The sequence below is a fragment of the Polyergus mexicanus genome, unplaced genomic scaffold, assembly GCF_030449975.1.
Source record: "Polyergus mexicanus isolate NDT 795.1 unplaced genomic scaffold, iyPolMexi1.0 SCAF_7, whole genome shotgun sequence".
Classification (NCBI taxonomy): Eukaryota; Metazoa; Arthropoda; class Insecta; order Hymenoptera; family Formicidae; genus Polyergus; species Polyergus mexicanus.
Window position 1 is genome coordinate 3649490 of NW_027223327.1, and position 23037 is coordinate 3672526.

At 38.0% G+C, this 23037-nt stretch overlaps 2 protein-coding genes across 2 annotated transcripts in view; one reads left to right on the forward strand and one right to left on the reverse strand.

The window, feature by feature from the left end:
• The window catches only part of LOC138934916 (aminopeptidase N-like), a 106919-nt gene that overhangs the window by 73531 nt on the left and 10351 nt on the right, over positions 1-23037 (reverse strand). The window lies entirely within an intron of this gene.
• On the forward strand, positions 12251-13388 carry LOC138935187 (luc7-like protein 3). The gene is made up of 2 exons (XM_070299611.1): positions 12251-12391; positions 12792-13388. The coding sequence occupies exons 1-2, from the start codon at positions 12251-12253 to the stop codon at positions 13332-13334; spliced, it is 684 nt and encodes a 227-aa protein (XP_070155712.1). The 3' UTR covers positions 13335-13388.

Genomic DNA, 23037 nt, shown 5'->3' on the forward strand with positions numbered 1-23037 from the left:
ACGCGGGACGTTCATCGTTCCACTTTTTTTTTTTTTTTTTTTTTTTTAGCCCCAGCATTATTATTCTGTCAGTTCCCGGCGCGAATATATCGCGCTAACGACATTTAAAGTCCGATTTAACCGAGCGCAAAAAATAAACTCGGATATTAATCTGGTAGTCACGCGTCGTTTACAAACCCCCCTAAACTTTCCCCGACGCCTTCCCTCGTACGACGATTCGGGTTAATCGTCGACGGGGACAAATGCCGCCAAATGGAACGAAATTTATGCCTCTAAATAACGAGTCACGGATCATCGACGATCGTTGCGATTAAACGTTCGCGTTAGCAATAGTCTGCGTAAAAAACGATCCGCGAAACCTGTTTCAAACGGGGCTACACGAAGAGCGGGAGGGGGGAGGGAGGGAGGGAGGGGGAAGCGTCCCCGCGAACGCGCGACTCGCTTAGAAAGCCAGCGACGGTCGCTGGTAGTTGACAAATGCGCGTTAAAACTGCGATCTTGCACGGTATAATTACGCGATATAAGGAAACTCACACAAAACGGCTGTTTCCGTAATGGGATTATAATCGCACGCCGTGCATGGATTTTCGACCCCGGCATCGATGAGTTAAATACGGGTTCCGTCGCGCTCGATGATACACATTAGTCCGGGCATCGTTTAGACGCGCCGACTGTTAGCGAAGAGAGCACTTGTTACATTGGAGACGTTTACGTTATTAAGCCGCTCGGTTGACGTTCGAACGGCGAGCGTGCCATTATCTTCGCGCACGGCGCGCTTATCGCCTCTCGATGAGAGGCGCCTTTTAAATGTCTCAATCTCCGTTTTTCTTTTTCGCGGAATACTTATGCCGCGTGTGCGAGAAAACGACAACGTTCGCTTTAATGCGATTGGACGATAAATTATCATATGGAACGTTAGCAAAGTGGAGCGCGGGTAGGTCATTATTTAGTCTAATTAGCGAAAACTGTCACGCGATTAACGACACGGAATCGACGAGGGACATTAAGTTTGCATCTTTATCGCGTTAGTAATCGGGTAATAGGGTAAACGCTTTACGGCGCAATGATTATATTTTTATAATAGTATTCAAGTAAAGATATTTCAAAATGCGTGTTGAATATTGCACATCAAATACATATCTTTCTAGAAAATTCAGGATTTTAAAAAAATGCGAATTATCTGTAATTTTAAATTCTTTCAATTTAGGCAGATAAGATGATTATATATCATCGTCAATTGCAGTGAATTAATTTATCAATCGCTTTTCTGCTTTTATTGTCATAATGTGAAATAATGACAAAGTAGTTCTCTAATCGCCATAAATTTTGTATCTCTATGTTATCATCGAATGGTGACAAATATCGCTTTTTCATTCGGCTTAACATTTTATTTTATTACGAACCCTCGCGTGCTCTTTTTGTCGTCCAGGTCTCGTGGCAGCGTCGTTAAAGCAACGTTTAAAAAATTGCTTTTCAAACATTGATTTTTGGCGCGATATAAACAAGATTTATGCGGCACGCCGTGTCTTGATGTATCACATGTTGCAAACCGGCCCGATCGCTATCCTTTCGTTCATTTTCAAGCGTTTGATTTATGACCATCTCTTATGTGCACTCGTAAACGTTATATTGGTTTCCCGCGGTAGCATTACGCCTGCGTCTTCAGGAACCAATTAACGCCGTATCAAGTACGCCGAAAGAAAAATTAAACAACGGACGGACAGCGACGATCATGCGTTCAGATTCAGAAAGGCCCTTTTAATTTTTTCGTTTTGTATCATATATATATAATACGCAAAATTGTATTGCAAGAAAATAATCTCTATTTGCGTGAAGAAAAGAACGTCTTTTTTTTTTTTTTTAATTTAATCACAATACATAAAATCTTATCCAATCGTTTGGAGATATTCGCTGTGAAGATTCGCTCTCAGAAATTGAAAATTACGCGAAGGAGGATTAATTTTTCTATATGTGAATTAACCATATTTGGATTAAATTACGAATGCACATTTTTGATATTGTCGTTCGAGACAGAGTTTAGATTCTGTTTGTTGGGACTTTTTGCTAACATCTAGACGCTGGTGGCTTGAGCGAGGGCGTGCTGACGTGAGACGCCATGACGCTGAGTGCGTTCCAAAAATACGACGGCACTTTGGCACAGTGTACCGCTCCCAGTGAGTTTAGCGGTTGTTTACATCGATAAAGAAGCTGTTGCGAGTGCCATTTCGCGCCATTAGTGATCTCTTACGTTGTCTATAATGCTGACGGCATCTCGTTTACTGTTTCGAGTCGTTTGTCTTTAATGCTTTCAATCACAAACGTCATTGCGTTACTTTAGCAAATCTCTAAAGATCGATATTTCATGTCTTCTATCAGCTATTAACGTATAACATGACATTACGACTAAATAAATAAATAATTTTTAAACTATATGAGTATATTTTTTTATAGAAAAATTTTTTTACCACTTATCTATAATTATATGTTTTATAAAAAATTAATTTTATATGTAATTATGTTATAATGTACGTTGTAGAATTTATTTGTCCCTGAGATATCTTCCAATTCTCTTCAACAGAATTTATCATTTTTATCGCAGCTTCGGATATTTTTATTTACTATCACATGCGACACCCAGTATTAATGATATCACTATCTTTGTTAGTCGCGCGAGAGACTATGCGTTGATTTATCGCGTTGAATTTTCGAGACGATTTGGTAAGATCGTGGGGACACGCGCGAGCCGCGAAATCGACCATTCGCAGCTGGCTATTATTGTCACGGTGTTCACAATACGAGGGCGACGACGAATCCTCGCGCGGGAGAGACGCGAGTACATTCATCCGCGTTCGCAGACCGCGGCATCAGCGGGACCTGGGTCCGTTCAGAGCGCGGTTCCACCATGACCACGATTCATAGTCCCGCGGGTGTACCATTAATGAGATTTTCTTCTTGCGGCAACTCGCCACTGTTATTATAGCTGCTCATAACAGTCAAGCATCGCGCCGGCAGTCGCGCTGGCAGCCGCGACTATGAGACATTGAGCGTCTATTTTCACGCTCGTCGCGAACAGCCTCCTTGCTGCACGATTTCAAGCGAGTGTCCAGCCGTGGACTGCCACCCCCTCGTACACGTCTAGTCAATTAGAGTCGACGAGGCGGAAAGATTTCGCGCTGGAACGACGGCATACTTGGAAGCAAGTCAATCGTTAACGCGGCGTTGAAAAACGAACGACAAAAAAAAAATGGAAATTTTTCGATTATCAAATTCTCATATGCAATAAAGTCCAATATTAATAACATAAAAATATTATAGATTTTATAAAGTTGAATTTATTTTATTTATTTTTTTTTTTTTATATTTGTTTTTATCTTTTTAAATATTAATTGCATATGTAATATTTAATTTTTGTTATTATTTTTGCTTATTATGTTTTTATTGGAATTTTAACGAACTTATGTCGTAGATCACATGCATTTTAATGCGAATTACATGCGGTACCCGTCAATCAATTATTCGTCTCTTATTCGTGTGCGTTATTAAACTTGATAATGATAATTAATAGAAACAAATGGAAGATTTTTCCACGTGACTTTCACATTCAATTATTATAAATTCAACAAACATTTTTATTTGAATTACTTTACCACTCTCGAAATGATAAAAAAGACAGGCTTTTCTATGATGTCCGTTAATAAAAACAATTTATTAAAATATATCTTAATTTTTCTCTCCACCAAATAAATTTACTTTACGTTTATAAAATTTTTTTTTACAATTAAAAACAATTTCCTGACGATATCGCGGAATATCTAAGAAATAATCAAATTAATTTTCCCTTCCAATATGTTCACACATAATACAGACGAGAGAGCAAAAGATTTCGCGGGTCGTGAGCGGGTGTTGGAAAGAATACAAAAGGAGAAGTTCAGCCAGACAGAGTAGGGCGTGGGAGATACATTTATAAACTCGCATCTGTGAGCTTAGAATCGCGTGATTTAGTGGCTACGGAAGGAGATCGTCGCGTCCGCTTTAAGAGGCTCTTCAGCCGCCCTCATTCGCGAGAAACGGCGTTTTGTTGAGTTAAAACGGAATAACGTCCCATCGATCATAAGTAAAATGGATAGCGGGATTATCAGATAGGTGGTCAAGCACTTTTAATCTTCTTGATGATCGAATTCCACGACTTATTAAAGTTACTGGATGTCTCTGCGAATGACATTATACAGAATATCTTAGGAATATTGAAAAGTAATATTTGATATCACGTTTGTTTCGCTCGCGATTAGAATTGTCGAGACACGTTCCGGTTTACAGGTGCCATTATTTTTATTGCATTGCATCATCGTGGTCGCACAGATTCCATTAATTTAACAAATGTCTGCATATGTAATCCGTCAAGAAGGAATGGCGTATGTTAACGTGCACTTCGTGCCACATTTCTCAGCCGATACGCCGTCCTTCTAATTGTAAGCTCGCCTGCATCTCGGTCGGATTGTTTGATCCTAGCATGATACAGATCTTTTGCGTGTATCATGTATGTCAAATTTAAATGCCTATTTACATATCGAGTAATATTCTCGATTAAATTCTTCGTTAAAATAAATGGTTAATCACACACTACATGATTATATATACGTACATGTGTTTCCTACTAAAAAAAAATTAATTTCGCTTAATGACAAAATATTGTCGAAATATCAATGTGACAAACGCAACGTCGCATATGTATAAACTGTAAAATAAAATCTATATATAAAATCGATCATAATATGCTCCAAGATATGATTCCGTCTCTCTTATCATACATTGAGTATAATAATTTTAATCTAATATTCTTAAAATAAATTAATCAATAATTTATTATTAATTTATGAAAGAGTTATGATCATTTTCTAAAACTGGGGTTACGCGTGTAACTAATTAGCATGTGTACCGTACTCAATTTCAAGATTACGTCTCAACGTCTATACGTATACACTGTATATGTAGTCCTCTAACAAAATTAGCTATTCTCGACTTCGGTCGATACTCTGCGCGATCCTCAACGTCACTGCGAGACATTGCAAACATGCTGAATTTAGCTTGCTATCGTCGGTACGCGATCCGTTCTGCATTGTCGGCAACGACAACCATCTTTTTCCGTATTATTAATTATCCTCGGACCGCGCGATTTCCGAGGGCGCGACTAATTGGAGGCGATCGGCGACGTCGAGCTACAAATTCCGACGATGATGACTAGACCACGTACGTGGATCTCGGCCGAAATCACGGACGCTTTGCTCGCATTGCGTCGCATCGCGGGAACGTAAGAAGCGTCTGACACGAGCGAGTGTATGTCGCAAATAGCCGAAATAGCTAGCGCGCATTCGAAAAAGCTATGATCCGTGAAATATGTGTCGTTATGTTGTCGAAGATATCTTTACGACTCTCGGGTCCCTTTCAAGATTTCGATGACGTTCGTGTCGCGTTCACTTAAACAATTTTTACGGTAACTCTGCCGAAATCTACACAGGTGTAACTCGTTTGGTTACATCACATATTTAAATTATCTTATATCGATGATTTCCAATATCTTCTCAATTTATCAAATTCTTCAATGAATTATATCGTTGATATCTTTCGTAAAAATATTGAAAATTTTATTGATCGAACCATTCAAGTAAATAACAACCGATATTTTTTAGAGAGAGAAAAGATATTAACTGATTAAATATATATATATGTAATATTTTCGGATATCGTAATAAAAATATTATTCTAAATATTTTTTAAGATATTATACGTGTTATTAAAATAAAATAAAATAAAATAAAATAAAATAAAATAAAATAAAATAAAATCATTAATAATTTTTTGCTTGCTGGATTTATTGTATTATTATTTTTTACTTGTTAAATTACTTTCTTCCATCTAAAATAATTTTGTAAATCGTACAATATCTTTCCTTTCCGCAAAAAAAAGAAATAAGAAGACGTAGTTTGATTTCAACCGAGTTTTTGATGTTAAGGAAAGCCTCTACCATGTTTCTGCTATGCGCAATAATGCGCGAACGTGTGACAGAGCCAGATATAATATTGCCCGACCATCTCTAGCCAGACGGAACGTTCTGGGAATCATCGGTAATGCCTAACCAGGCGCTCAACCTCGTTATTACATCTCTCGCCGAATTCCTTTCCGCGTTCAGGGAGAACGTCTCGTTTCCCGTCTCTCTCGAATGCTCACTTGCTTAGCCACCACGGTGTTCGTAAATCTCTCGCTGTGGTTACAGCCGACGAGCATTACGTTGATGCGCTATTTATAAACACGTGACATCGAGACGAGTGGTAGGTGCGGGTGGGCCAAGAAAACCTACGTCGCTACCGCGACAGAGTTACTTTCGTGTTCTCGCCTCCTCTCGTCCACCTGCTCTCGTGTAGTCAGGCGCTCTATCTCCTTGCTCTCTCCTCTCTTTCCCTCTTGCTCTTTCTCCCGATTCATTTCTCAGATACCTGTAGTCTCTACTTCATGCACTTTCCGTCGCATTAAATTCCTCGCGCAAATGGAGATTCCCCTGATCGCTTTTAGCTTCCTTTCGCCAAAACCATCGTCATCGATCAAACTTACGAGTAACTCTTATCGAGCAATATAATATAAACTTGCGTGGGAAATGATTAAAGTTGAATGGAAAGATTTAATAACCGACTAAAAATTATGTTCAATAGGAAATGTTATATAAATTAATAGAATGCTAAATAAATTAGATAATAACTGAAAATATGTACATGTGGCGATGATACTGCTTCAAAATTTGTAAAAAAAATATAATGTCCATAATGTGTAATATGCATTAAATAAAAAGAAACTGAATAAATTAAATTTCTAATAAATTAAGAAGAGATATAACCTGGCTTATCGTTAATTGATGCAAATAGCTCATAATTTTATTCTCGGCGTCATTGAATATGTCTAGCCCTTTATAAATTAATATACTTTTAACGGTATAAATACACACTGTGACTATCTTTCGAACAATTACACAGCTCTATTTATCACGGCTGTCTTTGCGGTGCGTTTCGCCCTAATTAAACCGACGTTAAAGAAGCTCGCTTCATTTCGATTCGCCCGAACTTTAGCCTTTCGATACGCAAAAATGATGATCGGTCGTGGCCATAATTATCTTAAAGCTACTGCGGTGCCCACATCGCGTAGATCATATTTCTTGTCGGCTTCTGCCTTTCCTTGTGCGCGCTCGCGAGTAAGACGTTCGAGTGCCGCGAGTGCATTAATCTCCGACGACAGTTGCGCTAATGTAATCGTTTAATAAATCCAGTTTATTAACTGCGCCTGTTTCCATTGGTGCATTAATTTACCATTCACCGCGAATCCCTTGCAAACCGAAAATTTGACACGCGAAAAGACGAAGGAAGAAAAAGGAAGAGGAAAGAGAAAAGAATTATTATATCGCGATATTTAATTAAAATCTAGCATCCTAATGGCAAATTTTTAGTCGAGTCAAAAGATAAAGATATATGTAAAAAAAGATATAACGTAATGAAAAACATGAATGAGCTTTTAATTAAATTAACATTTTCTCTTTCTCTCTCTCTCTCTCTTTTTTTTTTTTTTTTTTTTTTTTTAAACAATGTTCTCATTAAGTTATTACAAAAGTGAGATCACATCCGCTAAGAACAAAAAATTACGCCGTTAACAAATACATGATGGATAATGCTCGCATTCTCTATCTAAAGTATAAGCGGCACATAAGATTATAACTTTGTGTAAGGTAATAATTAAAATCCGGTTGCCACACTGGCGCTGTCGCGCTGATAGATATGCGAATCAGACAAATTATGATAATAAAATCGTCAACGCGAGTCTCGATCTCCTTTCGTTCGGAGAATATTAATTATATATCAAGTACGACATATTTATATCCGATTATATTATGCTGCAAGCCATGCACTCGATGATTGGTCGATCGAATAATTTGTATATTGCGCCATCGGGGAAAACGTTAATGTGATGTGCGCTCGGAGCCGATCGTTAATTAATACAAAATGGCGATCCGCGCGGCAAAAACGTATTTACGATGGATAATGAACGGCGTTGGGTGCCGCCAGACATGTATGCAAAGCAAATAACATGTGTTATGTTCGACTTGTGCGCGATTGTCATCGAAGATAGAAAGGTGCTTCGATCAACCAATCGCCATCAAAGCGGCACACGAGTGTAACGCATGGACATATTGATTGGTCGATCGGACAATATCGTTTCGCGAAGGCTGTCTCGTGCAAAACGTCATTCAATAAATGACGTTTAATGCTCCGCGTATATACTTTTGTAACGCGGTCGAGTCGAACCATGAAACTTTTAAGATCGTAGCCTTAGATCTTTTGATCATTATGAGTAGAAATTAACCCATTGAAAAATCCAATCATTGAAAAAAAATTCTAGAATTTCTTATATAAATATATAAAAGCAGTTTCTCAATCTAGGTTTTATCGATAGGCGATCGAAATAATCTCAAAGGTTATTTTTTTTAAATATGCCAAAGCACTAATACTTTTTTTATAAATAATTGAGAAAAAATATAATGAAGATTACGCAAGAGATTAAATTTAAATATCTTGAATAGATAAAATTCTCTATTGTTCATCATTGATCGTATAATAAATACATAATTTATGCACGTAAATAAATTTGCTATAAAATAAGTAGAAAACCGCGCATTTTTCGTCTTGTCTGGTAAAGAGTCCTCAAAGTATACTCGGTAACAAAGCGTTGTGTGTGAATCGTAAAGGGCGCAAGATCTGCAACGATTGTCAGGACTCAGCTTTCTTGCGAACGGCACCGCGTTTCTCTGGCAATATCCTAACGACTTTCCGAGCGACAAGAAGCAGACCACGCCGAGTAAAATCGCGAACGTACGTGCGCGCTCCCCGGGTAGTCCCCGTCATTGTCTTAGTCGAAGAAAGAAATTCCGGCGGGGCAAAGTCACGGTGATTAGACGCCGCGAGGTGTGGAGGATCGGGATCGATGGATTCCTGGAAAGAGCGGGCGTAGGTGTAAAAATGTCTCGGTGGGCAATCGTCACGCTCGCTTTACCGCATTCTGTCCGGCCGGACATCCCGCGGCGAAGGGGGCGATGGTACACGCATACGCACGCAACTTTCGTACAAACGCACGAAGCATGGAATCTCTGCGGTTCCATCGGCATCAAGGGCGTGCGACGTGAAAAATAGTAGTGGGCACATTTCGAATAGAAATTATTAAAAATAATCATTTCAATAGTTTTCTTTAAATAAAATATTAACAAAATATTAATTTTTCTTAATTATAATTGAGACTATCGATTAAGATAATAACTTTAAAAAATTATCAGAAATTTTTATTAAAATAAAACTTTAAATTCTTATTTCAAATAGCATTCTTTGTATTAGAATAACATTTGTAAAATGAATTAAATCTTTCAAACAAAATTAGAATCAATATCCAAAAATAAGTTATTTTATTTTACTATTTACAGAATTAAGAGAAAAATTGAAAGAGAAAAACATAACTAACATAAATTATTTAATTTCCTACTTCGAATATTATTTTTTGCCCACCTCTGGCGAAACCCTGTCCTATCTACAAGTTCTTGTTCTCCTGCGGCGTCAGAAACAGCGCACTCGAGAGCGGCAAATTCCGCGCGCAATTATCCTGACATAGTACGACATTTGTTAAGGTCCTGTCGTCAGGTCGGAATCCCGGTCGACGTGGCGGATACAAAGTTCTGCAACAAAGCGCAGTTTCGTCGCACTGAGCCGTGCCGAGGGACGGTTACGTTCCTAGAGTTCCTCGAAGATCGGCTTTTTGCCTGTGTCTTCTCGACACGAAAAATCAATGAAGCAATATCTCGCGACATCGATTCGGATAATTCGCGGTGATTTTATCGATCAATGCGGTATCGAGCAATATCGAGGCACGTTCAAAACGAGGATTGAAATCGGTATAATTACGCTTTTTCAGAAACAGTCGATGCAAATTGAATCTAGATAAGATATAGTAGCGAAATATAAAATCGACGCTTTATCGTTGTAAATATATAACATATCATAGATTATCTTTGCGAGGCATATTCAATTGAATTTAATTATAGAAATGCCTGTTCTCGCGATCTTTTTAATACGCGCTTGACAGAAGCTGCGGGTGAAGAGAAAGAAAGACAGAGAGAGAGAGAGAGAGAAATTTAAGTGCGTTGCAAATAATAAAATGCCCAAACGAATAGCGGTAGTACGGGCTCCTCACTGACTTGTGAGATAATACCGCGCGAGCGGAATGCGAAATTGATAAATAATTATTGGAGTATAGACGCGGGCATTTACACAAGCAGGTGCGCGTTCGAAAGGAGGCGGCAGCTTCGCGACACCTGGTGCTGATTAATGAACGAATCGTCTTCGGCATGAGCGAGCGTACGCGCGACTTAAACGACCTGAGCTAAATTGCCATGTTATTCTTGTATAAACGGAATCCCCGCACGGCTGTTCAATCACCGGACGAGGTGGCAAGTCGTCTCGCGTCCAAGATACACGCGTTCCACGCGCGAGCCGCGACTTTTTTATTCCGCTTGTTTTTTTCGCTTTCCTTCCTCGTCGCCGACGTTGTCGGCGACAGCACCGTTAAAATCGGATAATGAGACGACCTCGCACGCGCGAGGTATACGTGTACACGAGAAAAAAAGGAAACTCTCTCCTCTGCAATACGATGTATACGCGGTAGGCATAATTTTGTATACAAAGCTCGTGAACTTACGAGACCTCCGAACCTTCATTAGATTTATGCAGTTACAGAATGTTGCACGCCGCGATTCCGAGATATACACGGGATTGCGCATCCTTGCGCATTTGCATTCAACGAGCGAGAGACGCTTATGAGGCACGAGTCCTTATCTCACGAGCGAGAAACATTTTGTTGTCGTTAATATTACTTATGTTACATTCATATCGACAATGATAAACGACCGCTTAAAGATTATAAACGACATTAATCGAAGTCGCGTGCGGATCTTCGATAATCGCCGATCAAGTCTCCTTCATTTTTCTATAATCTTCATTATGCACCTCGCGGTTATTATAGATATGAAAATGAGGGTATTAATTAAGATGATCTCAATATAAGAACATTCCTCGATTACACGACATTTACTCGAACAGCGATATTTATGTATCACCTTAATCGCATACAGTGCGTAGCAAAATTATTGAAGAAAACGTAAAAAAAAAACGTAAGAAGAAACGTAAAAAAAAATATCACACCATTCCACTCTCTTCCTTCCTTCGGTAAAAAAAAAATATAAATGAGCGATGAAAAGCAGAAACGAGGATATTAAATAAGATCATCGATAATCGCATAATTTAATATGCGTGTCTTCTTATTGCCATATATGTTCAAATTTGATTAATTGAATCAAATTTATCGATTCAATTTGAATCCTTTCAAGATGCATAATTATTAACGTAATTAAATTGCATATAAGTTAATCAATCTACTAACAATAAATTTTCAATATCTCAATTATTAATAATTAATTATTAATAGAAGAAATTTCAAGATGGAAAAAGCTGAAAATGAAAAATGTCTTTCGTAATCTGATTTTCTCACATTAATTCAATTTTTTTCAAGTGTCGAATTTATGCTACGAGCTAATTCTAATATAACATTCAACATTTATGATTCAAATATTTTTTGATTTTATCGCCCGGTATCATGATGATCTTCATTTTTCAAACGATCCGAGTTTAAATTTCAAGGCTTTTTCTTAGCAACGCGAATGCAACAAAACAACGTATCAAATAACAATAGCTCAGTTATCTCCGGACACGCCATTGACGAGCAACACATTTCATCCTCTCTTTACAAAATTATATTTGGCACATCGTTACAACCGATTCTTATCGGTTAATTAAATCTTCTTAGTGATTGTTTAAGCGTGCCGTTTTGAATGTGCTATTTCCAAGTTATTTTAACGTCGTCGCACATTTCGGAAAGTCGCGAAGAGGGACCATCGCGAGAGATTAATCGAAATCAAGATCATCGCAGATTCACGAAATTGATATCGGCGACAATTTTCTCGCGATCCCTTCGTGCTCTTTGTATCTGATCTCTCAAAGTCTTGGCAATCGAGGATTGCTCATGAGACGATACACAGACATTACCATCCTGGAATATTTTTTGAGGAGCGAGAAGAGAGAGAGAGAGAGAGAAGAGAGACAAGAGCGGCTAAAATATGACGAAACCGAAGATGTCGGCCCTTGTGGCCTCCGCCATTCGAAATTTGCGAGATATCCGCGGCTCCACGTCCAAGGAAATCATGAATTACATCAAGTCGCAGTACGCTAACTTGTCGGATTCCAGTATACAGAAGCAGGTATCTAATTTATCGAATATATATTTTAGATAAACTCAATTCTTTTTTTTTTTTTTTACAAAATTTTATATATATATATATTATTTTTTTAACGAAATTTCTCCTATTAATATTAATTTCCTGTTTATTATGAAATTATCCAATTAATTGATATATTACTTATTAATATTAATTTTTAACATTCAACTTTTTTAATAATATTCTACATTTCGAAAAATACGTTTTTGTCGGAAAATTTTTTAATTCTATGGTATATTTCGTTATAAAAATCCAATAGTTCATAAAATTCACAAGATATCTGTAACATATATACTATATACTGTTTGAAAATAAAAAAGTTTTATTGAAAATTGCAGATTAATGGACGCAATAAAGTTGTATGAAAAATGCTTTTTCACAGATATACACTGCTTTGAAACGTGGCTTGGATTATGGTATCCTAAAGAGGGACCGCGGTTATTATAGCCTGAATATGGATCCTGACATGTTGTACAAAGCATCCACCGTAGTACCCTTGGAACAAGGCAGGAGACGAAGGAGACGAAGAAGGCGAGGACGTGGCCGTAGGAGAGTATCGCGGCGAAGGCGAGGCCGTCGCGCAAGAACTAGAGTCGGAAGGGGAAGAAGGAGGAGAGGAAGGAGGAGGAGAAGCAGAAGAAGAAGAAGCAGCAGAGGAAGGGAGAGAGGAAGTCCTCCATCTAGAACGAGATCTCTCGCGACCAGGTGCAACAAGTGCTCGTCCAGAAAACGCACGGAGGATACTTTGAGGAAGACTCCGATGGAGAGCCTTAGGAAGGATATGACTTACTCGTACAAGACAGGTACTGACAACAAAACGCCGTCCAGACAACAGAGCCGTAGCCGGGATCGAAGTCAGACTCGCAGCCAATCGAGCAGCAGCGACAAGGAGATGATCGACGATCGAAATCACGATCAACCGTGATCTGCGGGCGAAAAGATACTCCGAATGTCGATCCTTTGCAGTCGCGCGTATATATCGTCCTTATAAAATATCATGAATGATATATCGAAATTTTATACAAAATTGAAAAAAATTTATTAAGTATAAAACAAGAACTGCATGTATCATTAAACATTATGAGAAATTCGATTTCGAAATCGAAAACAAATTAATAAATAAATATAATTTTTCTAAATAACTATAATCTTTCGATCGGGACTGCAAAGAATCGATTGTTCGACGCGGTGGTTACCGATCGGTGACGCGGGGATAACTCCTTTTTTTTTATAGATCTATACATTTTGTCTTATATATTGACGATAAATTGAAGTGGCGGTCCGAAATGTATGTCGACAACGCAAGCCTTGTTTTGTAGTCTTTGACTTCTTGCAAATTTTGTATATTCTCTTTACACTGCCAATTATATACTATTATATCTCGTCGATAATTTTTATTATTTCTATTTTAATTAATGCGATCATTTTCTTCCTATTTGTTCCTGTTTTTAATAATTTAATCGATTATTTCTGAACGACATCTGATGATGATACGGAACCAGTGTTTCATTCTGTCAATGTTTTTCGAGAAGCATAATTTCGCTCGAACTCTCTACTATATTTTTGGCACGATTTTCAGAGATTTGAACGATTCAAGATAATTTGAATAAAATCAATTGCTACAATTCTTGCTGCGATAGGGTCAAGAAATAGGATCGAGAAGTGATTAATATGCTTACCGGTTCTCACCCGTTTCCGGTGACAAAACGAAAGAGAAAAGAGGATTTTGTTGATTCCCGGTATCGTTTAAATATCTCGCCACAATATACCGTGATCCTAACTGCTCTCTATTCTCCGACAGGACTCTCTCCCGGAGGTCAACGCGACGTTACTACCGAGGATCTATCAAGCGATATTAATGCGATTCTAACGGTGACTCTTTTTATCTTAAGATCCTCTATAGTCGAAGAACCGTTCGCTATTCTTTCGTTCAAGACCGAAACTCTCTCTCTCTCTCTCTCTCTCTCTCTCTCTCTCTCTCCATCTAGAGGTGGTCCATCTAGATTTTAATTTCGATGTAAAAAAGCGTATCGTGAAATCTAAAGATACTATCTCGACTCGTATCGATTTGTTCTCGTCTGGCGATCGTAAGCTTCCGGCAAGATTTGAAGACAATAATAACACCGACAATGAATAATATTTTCTGTTACTAATATTTTCTCTAATTGATAAAATATTATAACTTATTTTTTAAGATGTAATTTTTTAAGTTTATATAAAAAAAATAACCTTTTTGGAAACGTTATATCTTATGGTAGGATATGACTTTACTTTTACATATTTCTAAAGGAAAATTATTTTTTTGTACATTATCAAACATTTTACACAATCGTGATTTATAAAAATCTTTTTCTACGTGCGTAATAATTATAGATTACATTAAAATTATGAAACGCGTGACAGGAATTCATTGATAGATTATGATATCGAGAAATTAAAACAGCGGTACACATAAAGTAATGCATATCAGTGTATTTCTGGTAAATCCTTTAATTTCGCTCTGTAAAAGAAAGAAAAGTTACTCGCGGTCGTTGGCAGGCATAACCATTATCCCGAATGGCCGTTTCAGGTCGCTCATCGTTGCACGGATCTACTTAAATGACGTGAGAGACGGACAGGAAGAGGTCCGGACAGAAAACCTCGCGCGATCGCGATACTATCTTCTCTCATCGCACGCGATTGCTCGTACGTGAAACTGTACGCGGATACTGAGGTGTCAGTGGGTTCTCACTGGCCGAGATAGCGTCACTCCGGCATTATATACGTAGTATCATTAAGGTAGATTTATGTTACCACCAACCGGCGGCAGAGTGTCGACTCTCCGGGGCCAGATTAGGAGGTTGACCGGAGGTTTACACACCTGCGGATATATACCTTAACTTACGAAGTAAGTTACATCAAAGTATGAAAAAAATATGTACACGCAATGCCGTGTTCTACGAACACGATTAGCAAACGCTCGATTGGCAAAAATGAAGGTAAAATCCAAGCGATTTTATTATGGAAAACGAAAATAATTTAGGCTTTTCGTGTATCGCGGATAGATATCCTCACTTCGTATTTTTGTCATGTTATTCTTATTTTTTTTTAAATGAATAGGAACTGACAATATTTATTTCAAATTTATGAAGATTGCTTTAATGTTTGCTTTTTCAATAAGATTTTTATAAATACAATTCAATTTTTTATTAGTAAAATATTCCTGAAAAAAATCATGTTTGTTTCATTGAAATTTATATTTAAATATTATAAAATTTGTAGAAATATTATAAAACTATTTTCTTGTGCTATAACCTGATTTTTTTTTAGAATTTATCCTAATTTTTTAAATTTATATATATATATATATAACATAATATATATTTAAACATTGCATATATAAAAATAGCGAGACAAAAAAAAAGATCATATATAAGAATAGCAAAACGAAGAAAAGGCCGAAGAGGAGGACAAAATCATCGCGCTCTAGTTCGTGCAAACACATGTAACTCGGTCTACATTCGAAAAGTTTAATCGCCCCGCCATCTTCGCGATTAATTATACCTAAACTACGTGAGAGAAATTTTAATTCATGCGATCCGCGCGGTGATAACTAATCGTAAACTACCGGGTACTTGAATTAGGCTGCGCCGACGACACGGAAACAGCAGGTGGCAATTCTACAACATCCGATTCTACATCGAAGCGTTATTAACGACCGATACGCAATACGATTCGTATACTCAACAAGTATTCTGTACCATCTACTAGCACTCTCCTAATCGGCTGTCTTACATTATGCGTGACGGTACTTGGTTTATGCGATAAACATCTACACATCTAATCAATTTCGACCTCGATACCCGTTACATTCTTTCAATTTACAAGGATACACTTGAAGATCTTTTTAGAATTCTTTTTTTAAAACCGATTATGTGAGATAAAAAGTTTCGATGTAAACGCAAAAGAATGTACTTTATATCAATTATTGTATTTTTGTTAACACGAACACAAATTTACATATCGCCAAATTCGTTTCGACAGTAATTTAAAAATTATTTGGGAAAAATTAATGTTAAGATATCAAGATTGCTTTTATTTCTTCTAATATAAAATATTATATAAGAATTTAAAAAAGCGTAAATATATGTTATCAATTTTTAAAGAGATAATTTTGTCGAAAAAAAGCTTTGTAGAAAAAAGTTTTATTTTATATTCTCGATTTATTTTTGCACAAAGAATTCAATTTTGATTACACTATGGTTTCTGATCCATCCCATGTAGGAGTTAATTTCGCGTGTTGGGTGTCTATATTGTCAAATTCATCCAAAATAACAGATCTTCTCCTCAAATAACAAAAAAGCGTCAAAAGTGTATAAGTCTATTATTGTAATGGGGATAGCAGCGCGACAATGGGATCGATTAACGACGTAACCGCGAATTACGCTGTTGTTGCCGTTCCTCCCTGACGAGAAATTTAGCGCATGTTCCGCCGGACTTCTTTTCGCCGACATTTCGCCTCGTTCGATCGGCGTTCATTACAGCGGCTATTCTCTATAGCCGTTTAACTGTTTTGTGCCGGCTGATGGATAGCGCGTTCGCACGTTATTACCGGACACTTGGCCAGTTTTATAGGTTTAGATTGGTATACGGTTCTCTTAGTCCTGGTCTGGGCCCGATCAACGGCAGCGTTAATAGCGTGTTTACTGATAATGGTCCTCGGCAGTCGCAAGAAGGAAAATATCAGACGCGTAATTTATACGAGTGTGTTTTTTTATCGAGCGTTTTTTTATCAAGCTCGCGAACCCAGCCGGAAGTCGTAGGTGCGACGAACAAACCCGTCTGGCTTTTCGATCATTGGACCGGAAAATCTGAGCGTGATAGAAATGATCGCGGAAATAAATGCGACAGCTCTTATTTCGCTCTTGTTTGACAATTGATGTCGATTGATTGGTCGTCGTTAATATGCGAAGATAAAGTTATTACTTTTGCTTTTACATTCATAATTATTCATTGTGCATCATGTCATATCTGTGATGGAAAAATCGTGTCCGCAAAGCGGCATTTTTTGCGTTGGAAAGGTGTCGCGAGCGTTTCCAATGACCGAATGACTTCAAGTGGAAACGCGGATCTGAACACAACAGTGTCGTTGCTGCGGGCTAGAAAGCAGTGGTATTACTTCTCTACCAAGCTACATTTGCGTAATCTAAAGTATTCCTTTTTTCTTCCTGATTGTAATCTCTTGAAATCAATTATTTGTAATATTAAAGATAGCGGTCGTAGCACAATTTTTTATTTTCATAAATTATTGAATTATAAAAGTTACTTTACATTCACGATGTAGAGTGATAAGACATTGCGATAGAAATATCAATTATACACAATTTACTAAACATTAAACAGTGAAAGATCCATTAAATTAAAAAAAAAAAAAAAAAATAGGCTTATCTTGTCGTAACAAAATCTTCGAATGATTATCAATGTTTATTTAGAGTTTAATTAATCCTGTCTTGATAAATTTTGAGATATGATGCAGCTTGAATATTAGCCTCACAAGACGTGACGAATAAAAAATACGGCGAGTAATCGAAGAGTTTTGACGTTACACCTGCAACGTGCATTTTCAATAGACACGCTATACGAATACGGCTCTTTTGTGGCTTCTTAGACACAAGCTGGCTGCATCGGTCCTATCGTCTGTTTACAACGTTGCAACTCGCATTTGCATCGCTAATTAGCAGGGTCTCGCGTGCTCGACGTCGATGTCGATAGCACTGACCAATCTATTTTTCATCGGAATCGCATCGCGAATTTTAATTATCCCCTTCGTCCGTCGATCGCTCGTCTTAGTGTCTTCGATTAATTCTGTTGCGATAATCTACACGAATTACGGGAAACCGTACATATGGTACGAATTATTTTTATATCTTCCAAATACTTTGTTAAGCGCTTCACTGCATATAAATAAACATTAAACTACCTTGTTAACCTCTATTTTTGAAAACAAAAAAAAATAATTTTCATGTCAAATAAAATTATTGTAAAATTTGTAGATATTTAAATCTCTCATTCTATGAAAAGTAAAATATGTTCGTAGAATTCAAATAATATATTTGATGTGTTATTATTATTCAATTTATATTATTTAGTTTACATTATTCAGTATTAATAAGAATGATGTAAATCTATAACTTGAACTCAAGTGAATTTTCATGAGTTGCTTAATCTCTCTAGCGCGGCGCTTTCTATTTTAATATAAAAAAATATTGTACTTCCGATAATAAATACGTGGTCTTTAAATCCTTGCGCGATCAACCGCGCAGATATTAAAGAAGCATCGCGATGCGAAACAAAGACCTCTTGGGGCTCATACGCACGCGCTATATAATTTCGGGGAGTTATCAAGAACTTGAATCGACAGACATCCGATTGATCGTTACGCTGTTTCCTGATCGCACTTTCTTGATTATAACGTGAACATGCGAGCTGTGCACTATACACGCGATGAAGTTAACGTGACAACCGGTAATTTTTTTTACCCAGAGATGTTCGCACACCGCTGTTTAATTGATTTTAAGATACATCGTAATTATGACAGACACGAGAGGTTGTGTGGCCCTCGGTCAAATATCTTTTTTTATTTCATTTTTTTTTTTTTTTTTTTACAGGCGAAACTACGCCACCTCTCTTAGCGCGATTAATTGTAAAATAATCACATGTATCGTCGCGAGAGTTGAACCTTCGTTTTGTATAATTGGCGCGTCGTTGTCGTAACTCAATGACATAATTTTTAATCGAGACACACAGCTGCGTCTAACAATAAGAGAACATTTTCCGGTACGTAGAACCGGTAACCGTCTCGTGCGTACGGTTCTTGTATTTATATTAAGTATAAACCAACATAGATAGAAAGGGAGAAAGAAAAAAGGAAAAAAGGAAAAAAGAGAGAAAGAGAGACTAGGGAAGAGACTGCGGAACCAGCAGCAGGTTCTCCGAGTGCTTACAATGGTAGGTTGCGTACCCATGCGCGAACGGCTCTATTCAGCTCCAAACAATGTAATCACAACTCAGCGTTTTCCGCGACATTCGCGACGCTCTCTTATCGATCGGCGAAATCGACCGTCGATCAACGCATCCTCGTTTAAGCTTAGCATCTCAGCGATGAAGCCCGGCATTAATTAATTAAAGACCTGTCCGTCGTTTCGTTGCGGATCCCGTATGTGTGATTACGATTGAGATTATTCAAGAATCGCGATTATTATAGAAACGACAAGAGCGCGAGTTTACTAATATAATTTGCATTCTATTGTTATATATTTGCTTAAAAAGATTCAGTTGCAGGAGTTGAAAATTTTAACTTTAAATATAATTTTTTTTTTAATTTTAAAATAAATTATTTTTTATAAATAATACCTCAAAAATATTCCGTGCACATATCTTTTTAAATTTAAATTTATCAAAATTATAATATACTAAGATTTAAGCCTTTTTAATATTTCATAATTGCCGAAAAATAATTGATATTCGTTATATACGATTTAAAATCCGTTGTAAAGAACTTGCTTGAAATGCTCTATCGTTTTACATAAAAGTCCATTCATAATCAAGTATCGCGTAAGTAACAGCAAGAAATTAATCAGCGAATTTTCGTCACGCGATTCTAAGATGAAATTAGGAGAAATCTTGCGAGGCCGTTGCACCTGATTCTCGTGATTTTATTTTGCAATACAAACGAAAGGCTCGCTCAAATGGTGAGACGAGAAAAGAAACAGAAAACGAGGAATTTATTCGAGTTTATGGCGAGCATCGGCACACAACGCAACGCGCATTTAGAAACGTACATGTAATAGAAACTCTTTCGATTTTCGTTTTCAAATTTTAAATACTGATGAGTCAGATAAGCCGTCAAGCGATCGTTAATTAATAGGTAGGTAGTAGCAATGAGCTGTGGGGTTAGTTGACAACAGATTAGTCTATCTGACAGTAGGAACCGACGCATACAGTAAGCGCACACCGGATAACGTGTAATCTCTGATTACGTATATATGCATCAATTTTTGTAAATAAAATTTCTACTAATTTACATGCAGACGGTATAAATATAATAATGTATACAACTTTAAAACTATACTTAATAAAATATCTTGGATTTAAATTATTCTCATTGAGAGAGAGAGAGAGAGAGAGAGAGAGAAAGAGAGAGAGAGAGAGAAAGTTTGCCGATTTATAGAAATGTAGAAAGATTTATCTATTTTCTGTACATATTCGTTTTGTCATAGTTTTATACCCGCATACAACTCAGCGTTTTTTGTTCTCGAAAAGAAAATTTATGATTAGCCGTCTTCGGTGATCGCACCGTGACTCGTTTCCCGAAGTAGCGTGTAGCGTGATCGAAATCAATTACTCATTAATCCTCCTCGTTCGCCAAGTCTGCCCCCGCGCTCGTAATTAACAGTGATTAATTGGACTCGATACTCGAGTGGTATATTTTATCGTATATAAAATTTGCCGTGGGTCTTTCGCAGGATGCCGACCGGGATCGAAAGAAAAGGTGAAAGAGCGAAGAATCCTGAACGCCAAAGGTAATGCAAGGGAAGGATTTGAGTAATCATCGATTCTCATGCGATCGCGCTTTCGAAAAATATTCCTTCTTCCCATTTATTCGAGGAGCTCGCGATGTTGCCTGTTTCAAGTTTACAGAAAATCTCTGCAAAGATTAGAAGAAAGTCGGAATGATATCATCTATACATCGTTCGAGCAATTACAGCGGAGGCAGCAACGAAAGAGGCTTAAGAGAAAGGCTCCCAATTGTCCTGATTTATTGCGATGCGTGGTAATGAGACGTCCCGCGTCCGAAGGAATGACAATTAAGTCGCCGATAATCTCAACAATGTTCTACATTCGTATTACGACCGCCGTAAATTAACCGTATCTTAATGACACCGCGAGAGGAAGACGACTCTCGTTTCAAGGACTCGCCGCCCACGCGAGTCGTGCGCGACATCTTCGATCGGCGACCACTCTCTCGCGCGAACGGAAACCGGAATGCCAGGTGTGTATGGTAAGTCCCGCGTAAGGATCTCATCCTCTCATCGCGGAACGCCACATGCAAATTGTCCGGCCAAATGGTTTTTACACGTCGGATAGATCGGCCGATCACGAGCCAATCGCGAAACTCCGAACCATCTACTTTGGATGATCGCAAAGAACGAGTCGACACGCGACATGACGTACGATCTTCTCGGGGTGCACGATGGAAAAAACAATTAGCCGATCTCGGCGTCAAACCAGGGCATAAATTAGCGATCGGAAGCCGGCGAAAGCCTGCCGAATACATTTGCGAAATTTAATTCAGGATAATTTTATTTATATGCAATCTATCTTTTTTTTTTCACATATCAATCTATCTCATAACACATGATCCAATTGAACGATATATTAAAAGAGAGATCTTTATTTCTTATATATTATATTGATAAAAAAGTAATATCGGTACATATAAATAAGAAGACAGAGGCGTTATAAATTAAATATTTTATATATTTTAATATTGAAAATATATTCAATAATTTGAAATACGACTTTCTATTTTCTACAATTTTTATTCAAGAACATAGTTTGTCCCGGAGTTATCCTAATCGAGATTGAATGCAATCGAGAGACGACGGAACACCTTAATCGCATCAAATCACCGGTTTAGGACAACAACAATAGCGTGCGTGCTCGATGATATTTATGGAGGCTTGCAAAGATCGCGTATGGAGTCGGGAATGCGTACCACGAGGATATGGTGGGTTGGCGCACAGGAATTCCCAGGACGGTCGACGAAAGACAGAAGGATTTCAGATGGTGTGGGCACAGCATTGTTCGTAATGCGACGCGCGATTCAATGTTTGTCCTTCTTCATCACGTCGCACGCGGCTCGCCCACGAGTCGCGAGGAGGATCCGAATCGTACGCGGATATCGCGCCATAAGTTGGCGCGATAGCGATATTTACCTATATTTCATCGTGTAAAGCGAGATCTAATCTCAGATACAATCGGATTAAAACGATGGTCGTACTCGAAACTCACGCGTCTAACGATTTGTTAAAACGTCGTCCGGTAATTTCTTCGACTACACTTCGGATCTCGCGCAACGATCTCGTAAACGAGATTCTCTCCCATCAATCGAGGAAAACAATAGCATTTGATCGCAATGATAAAACAAACGGCACGGTTTGAAAGACGAGCGACAAGTTATCGCGGTTTCGCTTTACGCTCGTTAATCGCACGGAATGGACGAATAATCCGTGAGCCATTATCCGATAAAACTAATAATTAATAGCGACATAAACGATGCATTCCTCGAGGTACGAGCGCGTTTGCAATAACTTATAATTTCACGCACGCTTAGCCACACGTAGTTAGTTATCGGCGGCGGTGTTCTCGTTGCCGTTCGTACACGTTTTATTTATTCCGGAACGTTTCGTCGCGCGTCGCGTAACGGATAGCCGCGAGGCATATTGCCTCCCGCATCAGGATATTACGATTAAACGAGCCTTCTTTCTCCATTTTCCCTATGTTCAGCACCGCGAGAACACGCGCTACGATACTCCTCCGACAAAAATATCCGGCGCGCTCGCCGAGATTCCGCGGCGAATAGAATT